This window comes from Aphelocoma coerulescens, chromosome 3 (assembly GCF_041296385.1).
Source record: "Aphelocoma coerulescens isolate FSJ_1873_10779 chromosome 3, UR_Acoe_1.0, whole genome shotgun sequence".
Classification (NCBI taxonomy): Eukaryota; Metazoa; Chordata; class Aves; order Passeriformes; family Corvidae; genus Aphelocoma; species Aphelocoma coerulescens.
The window spans coordinates 38,029,443-38,044,302 of NC_091016.1; the positions used below are offsets into that span (position 1 = coordinate 38,029,443).

Here is a 14,860-nt window from a genome sequence, read left to right on the forward strand (position 1 = left end):
AAGAAAGTCCTCACATATGATATTTTGTCTCCTAAGCACCTGCACACTGATCATATCCTTATATCTGCAAAATAGAAATAAAAAATAATAATGCATCTTACATTTTAATGATATTTTTGACATTGAAGTTTTCCAATGGAGCTATATCTGGATCATCTCCTCGTTCATCCTGAAGAACAATTTGTTGGAGTATTCTGTCCAACAGTTGCCACTGCTGGAAGTTTCCTCCATTCCTCTTATCTGTATGGAAAAAAGACCAACCCATGAGGACTTCCAATTCCACACTAAGCGCACAGACCTGCCAACAAACTGGCATTCTTTCCTTCCCACCTTTCCTCTCAGTCCTGTATGCAGTGAATTACAGAACACAAAGACTAACTCTGAACAGTTGTTAGCAGATTATTGACAAACACTTGGCATACTGGAACAGCACTTAACAGGCACAGGGCAACTTTGTGCCTGATTTGCACATTCAGGCTATGCAAGCAACCCTTTTGACAGGCTAGCTATAACTTGCACTTTAAATGTCTATAAAAAGGATTCCTTTGTGATAACTAATACTCAGTGTTTTCTGGGGCTTCATGTTGAGGGCACTGTAAAAACAATGAGATGTTCTATCTGAATGCTTGGTTATCTGCAAGTCAGTGAAACTCAAGTGGCACAAAAAATTTGTACAACATGACCGGAAAGTGTGGAGATACAGAACAGAAATTGACTGGGGACTGAAAGGGACTGACAGAAAGGGACTGATCCCATGGATATCAAAACAGAGGAGCCAGAGCAACATAAAGTTCACCTCAGCTCTCTAAGTTACATGAGCTATATCTTTAGATTCTTTATAACTGCTCCAGTACAATCCTGTCCTGGCCTAACAGGATTTAGTCCTTCTGCCACCAAAAATCCCAGGCAATATGTAAAGCTCAAGTGCTGTTCTAAAGAGTAATATCAAAGAGGCCACTGAGACAAAGTGTTGTTTGAATTTGTGCACAGCAGTACTTGAATCTAATGAGAGCCTGAGAACATATCACATTACTTTCTGAAAAGCACACCACAGTACATCTCCCTCATGTTCCCTTCTCAATCTGACTGCTCAAATATGGATGAAAGTAATGGAAGACCAGCACCTCACACATAACAGGATCAAGGCAGGCAGTTCTTTAGTGATCTTGCTGTTACACTCTGGATGCATAACTGAATTATTTTATTGCAGTTAACAAGAAGATTCTTATCACTTCCTTTGGAAACAAATGCCAATATTATTTTTCACTTTGAGTTTAGTAGCTCTCCATTGATGCATTGCCATGAGATAGCAGCCTGAAGACGTATTGCGGAATTTCTCAGTGGCAGAACAGCTTTCAGTACTGTGCTGTTTCACCAGAAAAAATCCTCAGTGTCTTTTTTTAATATTCAAAATGCTATCTATTTCTGGGAATTCCCTGATCTACAGCACAAGGAGTCTTTTTTAAAACTTCAAATTTAAAACCATTAAAAACTTTGTCAGTGACTAGCTGGAATGTCTCAGCCACTTAATTTTATTTGCAAGTGCAGAGAGGTCAAACTGCTGCCTTAAGTATTGCGACAAAAATTTTGCTGGATGGAGTCAATGTAAGATACCAAGCTCATCGGCCACAGCCAAGTTCTGAATGGGAGACAAGGGCAGTGTGTGCCCTGCTATCTGTGAACTTGTACATACACCAAAGCTTCACCCAGTTCAATGCCCCTTGCTCTGGCAACCTGTAAATGTACTCACATGGCATCTGCAAGCAGTGCTGGAGGATGGATAACAAATAGGGATAGGCGTCTGTGTGCTTCAATCTCTTCTTGATCAACTCAAACATCTGAGAGGCACTTTTTGTATCAATGTGGATCTGAAGTGAGAGAAGAGGAAAAACCATCCACAGTGAAAGCCTGTTGAACTGTGAAAGATCCAGTCAATACAAAGACAGGCAAGTTTTCAGCAATTGGACCTCTGCAAAGTCTCCTGCCATGTCCAGCTGCAGGTTCCAGTAACAGACACAAGGGTCTTTGACACCAACATTGTCATCCCTACCCAGTATGGAAAAGATCCCCAAAATAAAGGGCTAGAAAGGCATGAGGCATGCAAAGCCATCAAGAAGCTGTTCTGGAGCAAGCAAAATATTTGGGTCCTAGGAACTGGTGGCACAAACAGTAGAAACTAAGAAAGAAAGGGACAGTTGTTCTGTATCTGTGTGCAGCAAGAGGTGTTCACAAAGAAAGAGGAGACTAAACCATTTGGGACCCTACAGCTTTTTATTGATGCCAGAGGTTGTCTTTGTTTTATGTTCGTCTTTAAAATCCATATATTCTAAAATACTGATCCTCTCCACAGGCTCCAAGGCAACAGTCTTCATCAGAGTTTCATGTAATCTTGGGAAGAGTATCAGAAAATAGCCCAAACTTCACCCATAGTCCTGTAAAGGGGATGTCTGAAACTAGAAGGCATCCAGATCATCAGGACTGAAAAGCTGAGAGCAGGATTGAGAACCTCCTTCACTCCTGAACATTCAGTTAAACAAAAGAAAGAAGTTTTTATCAAAGATACTCATCAGAAGCCCTTTGTGTGATCACTGTTTTCATTGTTCACACACCACATATCTCCTACTTGCTAAATGAGAAACAGTGAAAACAAGAGCATTGGCTACTCTCAGCATCAGTCAAACGTTATAGGGAGCACAAAGGAAAGTTGCACCAAGCATCCCGAGTGGATGCAAGTTCAGCTTTGTCAAGTTCAGGTACTCCAAAGAAAAACTTACCAGGTCAAACCGCTTGGCAAGCTCCAGGTCATCTTCATTTCTGACCATCTCAAAGAAATCTAAATGTCTAAGAGGAAACAGAAAAACAAAACATCTGCCAATGTTCATTGCATGATTCAGACTTAGAAACTAAGTGTGTCACTAGAGAAGCAGCAATACCTCAGTTCAGCTAGAACATATGGAAGTTGGCAAGCCTTTCCTACATGAAGTGCTGTCACAGGTATGCAAGGCAAGGGGGTCAGTGACAGGCCAAAAGAAAAGGCTGGCAGAGGTGTACACGCTCTGTAACTGTGCCAAGTCACTGTGTTGAGGTAAGATTCAAAAAACCCCAATAAAATAGGAAAGGGACATTATGTTTTTGATTAATGCAATGCCTGCAGTGATCATACATTTCAGAAAAGTCACACCATGCTTGCTAGCCATCTATTAGATCATTAACAAGTTGTTTCTTCTTAACAGTGGAGCAGAGGTGCATTCAGTGGACCAGTTCACAACAGTCTCTAGATATTCTTATTGATAAGCACAGCAGCATGACAATGTTTGGATCTGGGTGACCTGGTGAGTGACACATTTGAACATCTGGGCTTGGTTTACACAGAGACTGGAGCACAGCAGACGATGTGGAGAAAGACGGTGGCACTGTATGCATCTGACACAAGAGTCAATGTAATCCAGGCATCCGAGATCCTTGCAAACCTCTGTTATTCTCTTGACTAACTTGCAAAATCCAGAAGCACCCTAAGCCCCTCCTAAACACTCCTGGTTGCTGTCCAAAGGAATACAGATTACCTATAGGACAGATTCTCTTATTCTTGTTTATAATGTTGCAGATCAAAAGTAACATTCCGGTTCCAGCTCTGCAGCGAACTGCAGACATACAACTTGGAAACTCAGAACCTGTGCTTAGACCATGCATACTCAGTCTCAGTGAATTCAGTGGAGGCTTCCCTCCCTCCAACCAGGACATGCTTTTGTTCCAGATTTGCTTCAGAGAAAGCAATTAGAATTGCTTTAGAATTGCTATGGAGGAACTCTTTTGCCACAGCCTCTGCCAGCTTAGTATCTATATTTCCTACCTCATCTGCTGATGTTAATTTTAAGGACAAATATATATATATATATTTTTTTTTTTAGGGAGTCAGTTTCAGGAGGAGACAGAGACAGCTGTCTCAAATAAAGAAGAGTTTCTAAGAAGTCTTTCTGTTCATCAGTAGCTGTTGTCCAAAAATAAGTCTTACCTGTCCAGTGTGGCATTCTCATGTCCTCTGAGCTTGTCAATGACAGGTTGAATTCCCAGCATTAGGAACTCATATCGGAGGTGCAATCGGAACTCCAAATTGTCCTTAAAAAATGGGGGGAAACCAAGTTATTCATTTTCAAAAGCTGTCAATCACATTAAAAAAAAATTACTTAAAACTTCAGTTCTTCCCTTTTTAATATTCTCTATCCTGGCACCAAATTCATATGATGATTAATCACAGTAAAGTAAGTAAAAATTAATGCCTTTGCCTCCATTTCACCTAAAAGTACAGGTATGTACTATGAATTTTACATATGCAGTCATAAGGACAGCACAGTCCATGCTGTTCAATAAGGAACAGAAGCTATTGGCTTTTTTTCTGCTAGTCCAATAAAGGTTCCCCTCCTGGTTACAGATGAACAGTATTGCAGTCTTCCTCCTGGTTTTTCTGTTTATTTGTCATAAAAACATATACATAAAATCACATACTCTGACCTTCTGCATCTATTCACTGGGATGTTACAGGATTCCCAAAGACAGAGACAAATACATTGTCAGACAGCTCTCATGAGCTTGTTGTCTGCTGTGGTTTAACCAAAAAAAGACAAAAAAGCCCATGTCACAAAAGTGACACTTTTTATGAAATAAATCAGTTTAAACTATCCTCCAGACTCAAAAGGAAGCCTTGTTAATAAAAGTAAAACAACGGGGCTTTTTTCTGAAATGTCTCCCTTTGATATTTTAAAATTAAAATGTTTTGAGTTTGGCTTTGAGTCAAAACAACTTAATATTTCAAAACATTTCTGAAGGTAAACCAAAATATTTTCCAAAGAGGCTGAAATAAAAAGGTAAATGCTCTGCAGTTCTTAAAACAAACAAACAAAAAAAACCCCACACAACCAAAACAGCAAAAAACCAACCAAGCAACCAAAAAACAACCCAAAGTAAGCACTTCAGTGTAAATAGTCTATGTTATATTGAAGAAGCTTGAAATGAAATGATATGGAACACACTGTAAGACTGATCTGAACAACTAAGCATTATTTTCCACGAACTATATCCACTCACTACCACAAGATTTGTGACTTAATCTACTAACTATTTCCAAGGTAAACTAATTTAAACGTAACATTTTAGAAGGAATTTCCAGGGCAGTGGCTCACCTCACCCGCGCCTGCATTCAGAACAGCGTTGATAAAAGACATGATGGCTGTTTTGAGGTTTACTTCATCTCGGTATCGCCCCATGCTCCGGTCGAGCTCATTTAACAATGACTGAAACAGAACAGCAAACAGTGTTAGAGGACATAAGCCAGCTCCTTGCAGGATAGATTGCACTTCTGTATACAGGGGGAGATAATTGTAAAGAGAAGTTGTCTTTTGAGTAATAAAGCCTATGCCTGAACCTTGAAAGACTTCTCCTTGTTCCTTCACTTACCACCATTTAATATGAAGCAGACAATTATTACCTCTTGGTAAGATCCTTTCATAGATTTTCAAATCACAGGAATATCCCCTGTGCATACAGCTCCAAAGCTCAAAGTTGAATTACACATCTCCACTGGAAGTGCAGTTAAGCTCCATTTTCCATGTTACAGACCCATAGAATGGTTTGGGCTAAAATTGACCTTTAAAGATCATCTAGTCCTGACCCCCCTGCCGTGGGCAGGGACATCTTTCCACCAAACCAGGTTTCTCAAAGCCCCATCCAGCCTGGCCTTGAAAACTTCCATGGATGAGGCATCTACAACTTTTCTGGCCAACCTGTTCCCGAGCATCTCCACCCTGATCATAAAAAAACCTCTTCTATTTATCCAACCTATGTCTAGTCTCTTACAGTTTAAACCCTTAAGCCCTTGTCCTGCCACTATAGGCCCTGGCAAAATGCCTTTCTCCATTTTTATTATAAGCTCTGTTTATATATTGAAAGGCTGCTGGAAGTTCTCCCCAGAGGCTGCATGTCCCCCTGTTAACCAGCTAACAGAGGTACTTAGCATTCAGGGGGTGCTCAGCACAGGCCTTCTTTTGGTCTAATTTCTGCATACATATTGGTATTTTATCATAATCTTGTGAACATCAGGAGACAAAGGAGAAAAAGACTAGACAAATAACGTTGGTAGGCTTTGCCTTATTTAGGATTAATTCCACTTGAATATTGATCAAAGAAGTTATATGCAGAAACTGATTAGCCATGAAAGCAACTCGACTTTTAGCTTTGTACTGATCATCATTAATCTTCTCTTCAAGATCTTCTCTGATCAGTTCATAATTCCAAGCATGATTTTCCTTACTGAAAGAGTAACAAATTCCACTTGAGATCTGATCTGCCAGTCCAACTGTATGTGTTTCACTCCAGCGTTAATAATAAATGCCTCACACTCATATATTTGTTTTGCTGTCACACTAAAAAAGAGAGAATTCTGTTTAGTCTCCCCAGGAAGTTTTGACCATAAAGGGATAACAAAGACAAAAATAACTTTTTAATGTTCAGCTCAGCAGACCATCTAAATAACATTTTGAAGCTATGGTGCTGAATAAGGAAGCTCATTTTCCTCTAGTCAGTCTTTTGTCCCTGGGGACTGAAAGTGTTCATTCATAGCAAAATCCTTCCTCTGCTAGTCATCAGTTTCACAGGTCTATCTTGTCTCCTGTAGAAAGCCAGGGAAATATGTCTCAAGAAACAGGAGGAATATCCTCCTGTGCATTCTTCAGGGGAAAGAATAACCTCCTGGCTTCATGCTTGTTTTTGTGCAAAAATATTTTGACCTATCATACACTGCTACTGACAGCTGATTTTACATATGAGCATAGTATGTTCATTATCAAACAAGCTTGATTTCATAAACTGCTTTCTCTTGCTACTTCTACATTTCCCAACTGTAATTTTCAAATTTCCCTATTCCGGGCATTTGAGCTTCGATCTCATCCAACATCCCAGTAACTATGCTATGACCAAATAATATTTTGCTAGAAATGGGAACGAGTCTTACCTAAAAGCACATGAAATGCCCTACTGAGCCAGGCTGGTGGTCAGCTCAATCCAGCATCCTAACAGTGACAACCAGAAACTATTTGAGAAGTTTTTAAATTCACCAGCAAAACCAACTGTTCAACTTGACAAACAAGCAGAAGTGAAATAAATGAGAGAATTTTATTCTGTTACCACCAGCTTTGACACTGAAATCCAAAGCACATGTGCTTTCTTAGAAGAATTGAATTAGCCATCACTACAGAAGCATCAAAACTAAGGATGGTTTTGCTGGTTTTCTTCAGAGGCTTCATTCCTGTCATATTTTCTCACAGACTTTTAGGAACATGCTAGAATCTATGAAACAGCATATCAGGTACAAGATCCAGACAGGTTGAAGGATGCTAGCAAAAGTTTTCTATCCCCCATTTTAGAACACTGAACTACGGAGCAGAATGCAATGGGAGGCAAACCAAATTCAGGGCAAGAAAACCCAAAACCCTGTGTTGCACTAATCTGATTGAAGAGCAGCACATCTTCATGTAATTGTTCAGCTTGACAAGGAAACACTGTAAGTTCTTGTAATTCCTAAACGTCAGAGTCTACACCCACATCCTGTGGCCAAACTCCAATATCTCCAACTCTTTGCAAATGGCTGAGGTTCAAATCTTCACTTGAACATTTCCTGTGAAAAAAGGTTTCACCACACCTCTTGGCAGCCAGTTCTGTGGCCCAATCGATCTTATGGTTATAAAGGTTTTTCCTACTATTTAAGCAAAACTTTCCTCACTTAATCCCATTATTCCTCCTCACTGACAACCAGTAGGGTTTCATTCAATCTGCAGCAAACCTCAAAAGGCTTTGGCTGAGCCCTCAAGGGAAGAAGGAAATCAAGGGGGAATACAGCCTTTTAACTTGCTCCTTGTTAGATCCTCTACTACAATTCCAAATTGATCAGATTTCTCCTTACAAATTATGGTCTGTACTGACAGTGTTTAACACAAACCAGGCAAGGGGGCTCTGGAAGGAATGCTCCTGACCTCCACCTTTTTAACTGACAATATCAAACTTTCTTTATTCATTCACCTCAAGCTTCAAAATTTCTAGCAGCATTAAGGAGGAAAACAAGAGTTTTCTGCCCAGAGCAGCCCAGTTAATATTTCCATTGGCAAATGAAATCAGTTCCTTTCAGTATCTAACCTAGGTTCTCTCAAGACTAAAAGAGAAATTCTTTCTCCCCACAGGGATCCACAGCTAGACGAGTGTTTTAAATAGCAAGCTATGCTGGAAGAGCACTGGAACATCCTGATAAACTTTTTGGGCCAAGAGACCATTATGAATTTGCAATACTAGTTTGTCTCAAAACATGGCATGTTAAAAAGTATAATGTGCTACAATGTCATGACACAGAAAAAAAGGAGGGGAAGCAGCAAGCATAACAATAATCAGAAAGGCAACAGCTTAGGGAAGAGACAGATTGTGCCCCTTTCACAAGGGAAACCAGTCATAAATAGGATAATTCAGACATGAAAAACTTTAAAATCAGAGACTCTTCTTTCTCAGTTTTCATAGCATTTTATAAAACTCCATCTTCACAAGAAAAAAAAAAAACAACAAGATAAAGGAACATTTTTATGATCACACAGTGAGCCAGTGACAGAATTACACTGGTACTGATTCTGAATACATCACATGGAAAAAAAATCCCAGCAAGGACAACAAGGCCTCATCTTCCTAATTCTACATTTTTGCTCTGAGGATTTATTGCTTGGATTTCAAGTGTTTTCTTTCATCTCTCTTCTTTAAGGGACAGAGTAGGATTTGTAGGCAAAGTAGCATGTTTCAAACAATTGGATGAAGACAGAGTTTTCCAGATTGCCTCAGGGAGGAGATTGAAGGCATGGCCTTATGCTATTGTGGTATTTGAGTAAAGAAGGAGTATTACTCTGAAGAGGATAATTTTCAAGGAATATCTTAAGATGAACTACAGACTGCCCTGTTGGACATTAAAGTGAGAATCATTCCAGGCAGAAGGGAATAATAAAAGGGTTGACAATTAAAGCAAGCAAAGGGATAAGCTCAGGCAAAATGATGTGGAAAATGTCAGAAAATAGGAATAATGACTATATAAATTGAGACAAAAGATAAAGTATAGAATCTTCTTGGAAATGCTGAGACAAAGATGATTTTGGTAGACCTATAAACACACTGAATATCAAAGACAGGGTGAAGTTGCAGTACAAAAAGGCAATTGGGTGAATACTGGAGCCTTAACAAAAAAGAGTAAGTTCTGGAGAATGTCCTCAGGGCTTTAAAGTGAATCCCAACTGAAGTTAGGGACTGACAGTTGCAGTCAGTAGACGAAATGCTGGAAATTTAGAAACAAATAATATTTTACATCAGTTTCAATTCAGAGTAAAACATGGAATTTTTTGTTAAGGAAATAATTCTTCATATTCATATGAGTTCTATATATATTTTCCATTAACTTCAGCAAGAAAAAAATTAAAAAAAGAAAGAACACATCAAGAAGCAAAGACATCCTTTTTGAAGTATTTCAGCAGAGTTTGATTAATGGTCTTCAGCTGGTATTACTTGGTGCAATTTAGTTAATTGGGACTAAAAGCATTTTTAATGCTCAGGAATCTCACTGTAATTTGAATTTTGACTTCAGATACACAAGTAAAAAACTGTAAGTTTTCTATTCAAGTAATAGGAGCTATTGCAGGACAGAGTAAATGCAAGTTTAGTAAGAACTGTATCTTAATTCACAGCTTTCCTTCTCCACTAATTCATTAGTTGCTGAGTCCTCTGACAAATTTTGGCAACTGTACCAGGTAGCAGAGTTGGGTTTAGAACACTGACCAGTAATAACTTCTTACATTCAACAAAATATGCCATGTTTTATGTTGCTGTGCTAAATACATGATCTTTACAGTCCACCACACTTGTGCAAACTGGATATAATCAGTGTTCCAATCTAAAGCTGTCGTCACCAAGTTATTCAGGTGCTCAAATTTTAGATAGCTGTCAGTAAATCATTCTCCTTCTTCTTACAAAAAGGAGTGGAAGCAGAACCATGTACCCCAAATTATTATTCATCACAATGATATTCCTCTTCAAAAGGGAAAAAATGGTTTTGAGGAAACATAGATCTAGATTAATATTTATTACATTTACCTCCTGATTCCCCAATGGACACAGTGCTGGTCACTACAAATGACATGGGGGAGAGTGGGACGCTTAGGTTTACTGCTACCTGCAAGAGTTGAAAATAAATTCAAACAGATAGTATACAAAGTGCCAGCTTTCACAGATGAGGAGGAATAAACTGACAGCAAGATGGCTGAATGGGATGGCAAATATTTTCAACCACTGTTGTCTAGAAGGCAACTTATGTAAAAGCAACACTGGTACTGATATTGTTTGAAGTCAGCATCACCTGTAAGTTTTTTGTTGGACATTCCAATAAAAGTGAGCTCAGTACAATTTCCAGAAAGCCCTGCACTTCTACTTCACAAGAATTGAGTTGATTTCCAAAATTTGAGATTATTTTCCTCTTTATGTTTTTTTTTTTTTTTTGTATTATATCTCTACTTTAGCCACTGTCTTGCAGAGCTAGATATAGAGAAAGACTGAGCAGTGCCTTTACAGTTCCCAGCTGTCCTTCCCCCACCAACTACAATCAGTCTGCAATGATGGACCACAGAGGCAAAGGAATAAATTTCTACTCTGCATAGTTTCTCCTGTTCCTACAGCTTAGTTCACAGTTTTATTACTTTCACAGAAAGAATTCTTGTTTCTTGGTTCTGCCAGATTCCCCACTTGTGGTGGATAGTTTTCAACATAGCAGTGTTTTGGTCTGGCTGGTCAAAGTCAAGCTGCAAAGTGTAAAGTTTGCTGCAAGCTCCACACTTTTTGGACACTTCAATACACCGAATGATGCTGCTAGCTGCTCGAGCTGCAGGAAACACAGCCCCCAAAGGGTTCAGTTTCACCCCAAAGGGTTCAGTTTCACCCCTAAAGGATCTCTTCAGATACTTGTAAACTAGGACTAGGATTTTAAAAGGATAAAAAAAGGCTTTCTTTGTACACCACATCTTTGATGCTTACAGGAAAGGTATAGAAAAACCATTGTCAGCTCATCCTTCTTTTAAAATGGCTTCCCATATTCAAGTTACAGCGGATGCTTTTCTTGACTATAAGCTGCAAGACAATTCTGAGGCAGAGGTGCAGGGGGGCAAGAGGCAAAGAGATGTAACACTCTTAATTTTAAGTGCTACAGTATCAGAGAAACTTCCTCTAAATGGTAAGCAACACCAGGACCACATTTGTTTCTTCAGGACTTAAAAAAATCCCCAGTCTCTCTGTTAGAAGAATAACTGGGGATGGATGAAGAATGTCTTTGGATGAACCCTTACCTCCTCAAAATTAAACTCAAGCTATTGCTGAGTGTAGTAGAAAAATCCAATTTCAGTCTCTAAACACAAGTAATAGTAATTGCAAACAGGAACACATTCCTTCTGCTAAATCATTTTGGGGATTGGGTGAGGCTTTTTTTTATTTATTTAAGAAATAAAAGAGAGAGAGTATCCATTTATCTTTCATATTTTTAACCCAATGGAAAAGTATTTTGACAAGAGCAGCATTTATGCAAAGTACATTTCATGAATGTAAGACTGGTAAGCATCCACAAATCATTCCACCAGATTGATCAAAAGCTATGACATTTTATGCTGCAATGACTTACCTCAGTTATTCAATAACTTTTAAATCAACACAGAAACAGAGAGAGAGAGAGAGAGAGAGAGAGAGAGAGAGAGAGAGAGAGAGAACATCCAGCTAGGGTAAGCTCAGCATCTATCTCCCTCATGAGCTTATTAAGCAGAGTCAATTGGTCCAGTAATGGCAAGTTAACACAGGACAAGCGTAATCAGGCTTGTGAGTCACCACTACTTTTTGCTAAGCAGCTCAAGTTATCCCCACCTGTCTCCCAGGTATAAAAGAATGGCTTATTAATTCAGGAAGGATTCTTTATTTCAGCTAATTACTAGAGAACAAGCTGGCTTTAATTTTTTTCCTTCTCCTCCACAGGCAGTATCCATTAACCACCACATCATAGCTCATGTACATGGCTTACTTCCTGCATCTGCACTGCTCATTCCTATCCTACTCCTGGACTAAAGAATGGTAACATATTCTTACAACTACAGCTGTAATCTCTTCACCTACCAAGTTTTACTGTAATTATGATTATCTCTATTGAAATAGGCTCAAGAGCTTCCAACTGAGGCCGAAAGGCCCTCACTTCTGGAGCCATACATCACACGTGTCACACCTGCATATCAAAGACACGCATCACGGCTGAATAGACAAGCAGTGCAAATGGGGCAGTGCACAGAGAGGCACAGACCTGCCAATGCCAAATATAGGTTAATACCAAACCAAGATCTCCTGCATCCCTGTCCCAGGTCTGAGTCACATCAGTGAATCCCACAGTGCACTTGGTTCTAACACAAGCCTTGGTAGCTAGTGACCATCAGCACAGACTGTTTCCCCATTCACTTTAACAGCAATAATTGCAGCTTAAAATCCATTAGCTGAGAAGGAGGTAGGAGATAATGACTATTAGGCATTGGGATCTAGTGCCTGCTGGTTTACCAGCACTCTAATCATTTCATCTACGGAAGAATAGTAAATGGGTGAGGTTATCCCAAAGTTAAGGAGCCACAGCCTCATACACAGCAACAGATTCTGTAATATGTTTTTGTAAAGGTGCTCAGTTCACTGGGAAGAGGAATGCTATAGAAGCAGCCAGTAGTATCCACAATAAAAGCCTGTCACTGACCTACTTCAAGGTCTCTGAGAATGAATTTCCCTTCTATTGTCTGAATGGGAGTTATTTGAGCCAACAATTGCTAAGTGATAACGATTCACAAGTTGATTGCTAAGTGGCAAGTGAAGTGCCTCATCATTTACATACATCATTTAATTTATTGTCTCCATTATTTAACCCACAATTGTTTTATTACTAAATTAAGGATTTAAAATCAGGACAGAGGCTCCTGGAATTCTGTGGCTTCAGCTTCTAGGACAGAACAAATCATTACCACCTCAGAAATGCCATCAAGTTAGGGTATGAGCAGATTATCATCTTTCATTTAGCCCAGCAAAGCTCCATTTTCAGGCAAAATATGCAGGATTTTAAGTTGGCATTAATGATAAGCAATAGATCTTGAAATATAAATAAACAAATAAATAAATAAATAAACAAATGTATTTAGTGATAATCTATTTGAGGAATTTCCCTTCCTAAAACAAAATGATAAATATTGCCTTTTTACTACTTAGCAAGTTTGCAATATATGCACTGTAAAAATCACTCATGGCAGAGATTCTGGGTATTTCTGTTAAAGTATCCTCCTTTTACCTGGAATCTTGTCCTTTCTGCAGCATAGACTTGGTAGTGAAGCATGGCCTGCAGGACTTTTTTGTGACCATCTGGTACCAAGCAGACAGCCCCTAGGATCTCCAGCACGGCAATCTTGGTCTTAATGTTCTCAGTCCGTAAGCTCTGGGATATGATGTTGATACTTTCTGGATGGGCCAGGACATGAGCCCGTCCTTGGGAGTTGTTCATCAGTGCCTTGATACACCCTATAACGGATGTGTGGATGCGGCTCTCTGAGGTCTCATAGTCCATGCTCTTCAAGAAGTTCAGCAAACAGCTCAGACCATCCAGCTCAATAAACCTGGTCACAAACCTGAAAAGAGAAAAACCAGAAAAACAGGTAGGAAGAACAAGGAAAGCAGACCAAAGGCAATTTATTCAAAAGATATCGTATTATTCAACCCTAGATCTTTAAAAGCTGGCTAGTTTTTAGCCTAAATTCACAGAAAATTCCCAGGTTTTTAAGAAAAACAAAGCAAACAAACAAAGAGGGAAAACATTCCAGCTAATAATGGTGTGTTACATAGTTTCAGGGTAATTATATGCTATCACCTTACACTCCTGTTTGGTCTCTGTGTTCTTTGTTGCAGTTACCACCAAACACTGCTGTGGTTCACCTCAACAGCTGCTGCATTTTCAAGGCTGAAGGGATCCTTTTGAATTGTTCCATCTTACACACGTGCTAACACACCCAACACACAGACTTCTCATCACGCTTTCAGTTATGAGTTCAGACTATCTTGAAAACCATTTTTAGGCTCAGCTCTAACTTTCAGCCAATACTGCTTGCAGGTTCCACCTCCAGGATTTGGGCACACTGACAGAGACAAACACATTCCCACTCTCTCCATCAGCCACACTGCCTTCACACTCCAATCCCATGACTTATGTAAAGGAATATGTTATATTTAAAAGGGACATGTTCTTCTGTAAATGGTAAAGCCCCTCTGCTTTTGTTGAAAAGCACGGTTAAAAAATCCAGATGTGTCAACTTAGACCATGCAAACAGCCCTCTAGACAAATCAGTAGAAAAGGATGGAATTAGGCAAGTCAGTTCAAATTCAGTTCATTCTAGCAATGTTTCGTTTGAAGCTCCCAGGATTAAAAATGGGGATTCAAAGGCATGAAAAGGGCTGCAAATAATTTCTCTAGATTCCACTGTTTACTTTGTGCCTCCTCTAGCATGTTGCTCAGGTAGGTACACTTTTTTTGGAATGTCTGAATGCAAAACCATGTGCATCACACTTGAATCTTCAGACTCTAAAAATGTACACCAGCAATGATTTGTCCATGGCCACACTTTGAACAGCATAACACAGAAAGACATTTCAAGCAATTGAAAATGTTGCTAAGAACTGCCACCTGTGCAACAAATTAAAAATACCAAAATTCTGTGTCATTGTGGTTTTACCAAGCCCCTCCTCTTCC

General features: G+C 39.3%; 1 protein-coding gene across 2 annotated transcripts in view; it reads right to left on the bottom strand.

Annotated features, from left to right (window-relative positions):
* The window catches only part of DAAM2 (dishevelled associated activator of morphogenesis 2), a 172,438-nt gene that overhangs the window by 47,167 nt on the left and 110,411 nt on the right, over positions 1 to 14,860 (bottom strand). For both annotated transcript variants that reach the window (XM_069009816.1, XM_069009815.1), the window contains exons 6-11: positions 13,412 to 13,745; positions 5,178 to 5,288; positions 4,013 to 4,116; positions 2,775 to 2,841; positions 1,751 to 1,868; positions 102 to 240 (exon numbers count right to left, since the gene is read on the bottom strand). In XM_069009816.1, the coding sequence (XP_068865917.1) occupies positions 102 to 240; positions 1,751 to 1,868; positions 2,775 to 2,841; positions 4,013 to 4,116; positions 5,178 to 5,288; positions 13,412 to 13,745 (873 nt within the window). The remainder of the gene's footprint in view (positions 1 to 101; positions 241 to 1,750; positions 1,869 to 2,774; positions 2,842 to 4,012; positions 4,117 to 5,177; positions 5,289 to 13,411; positions 13,746 to 14,860) is intronic.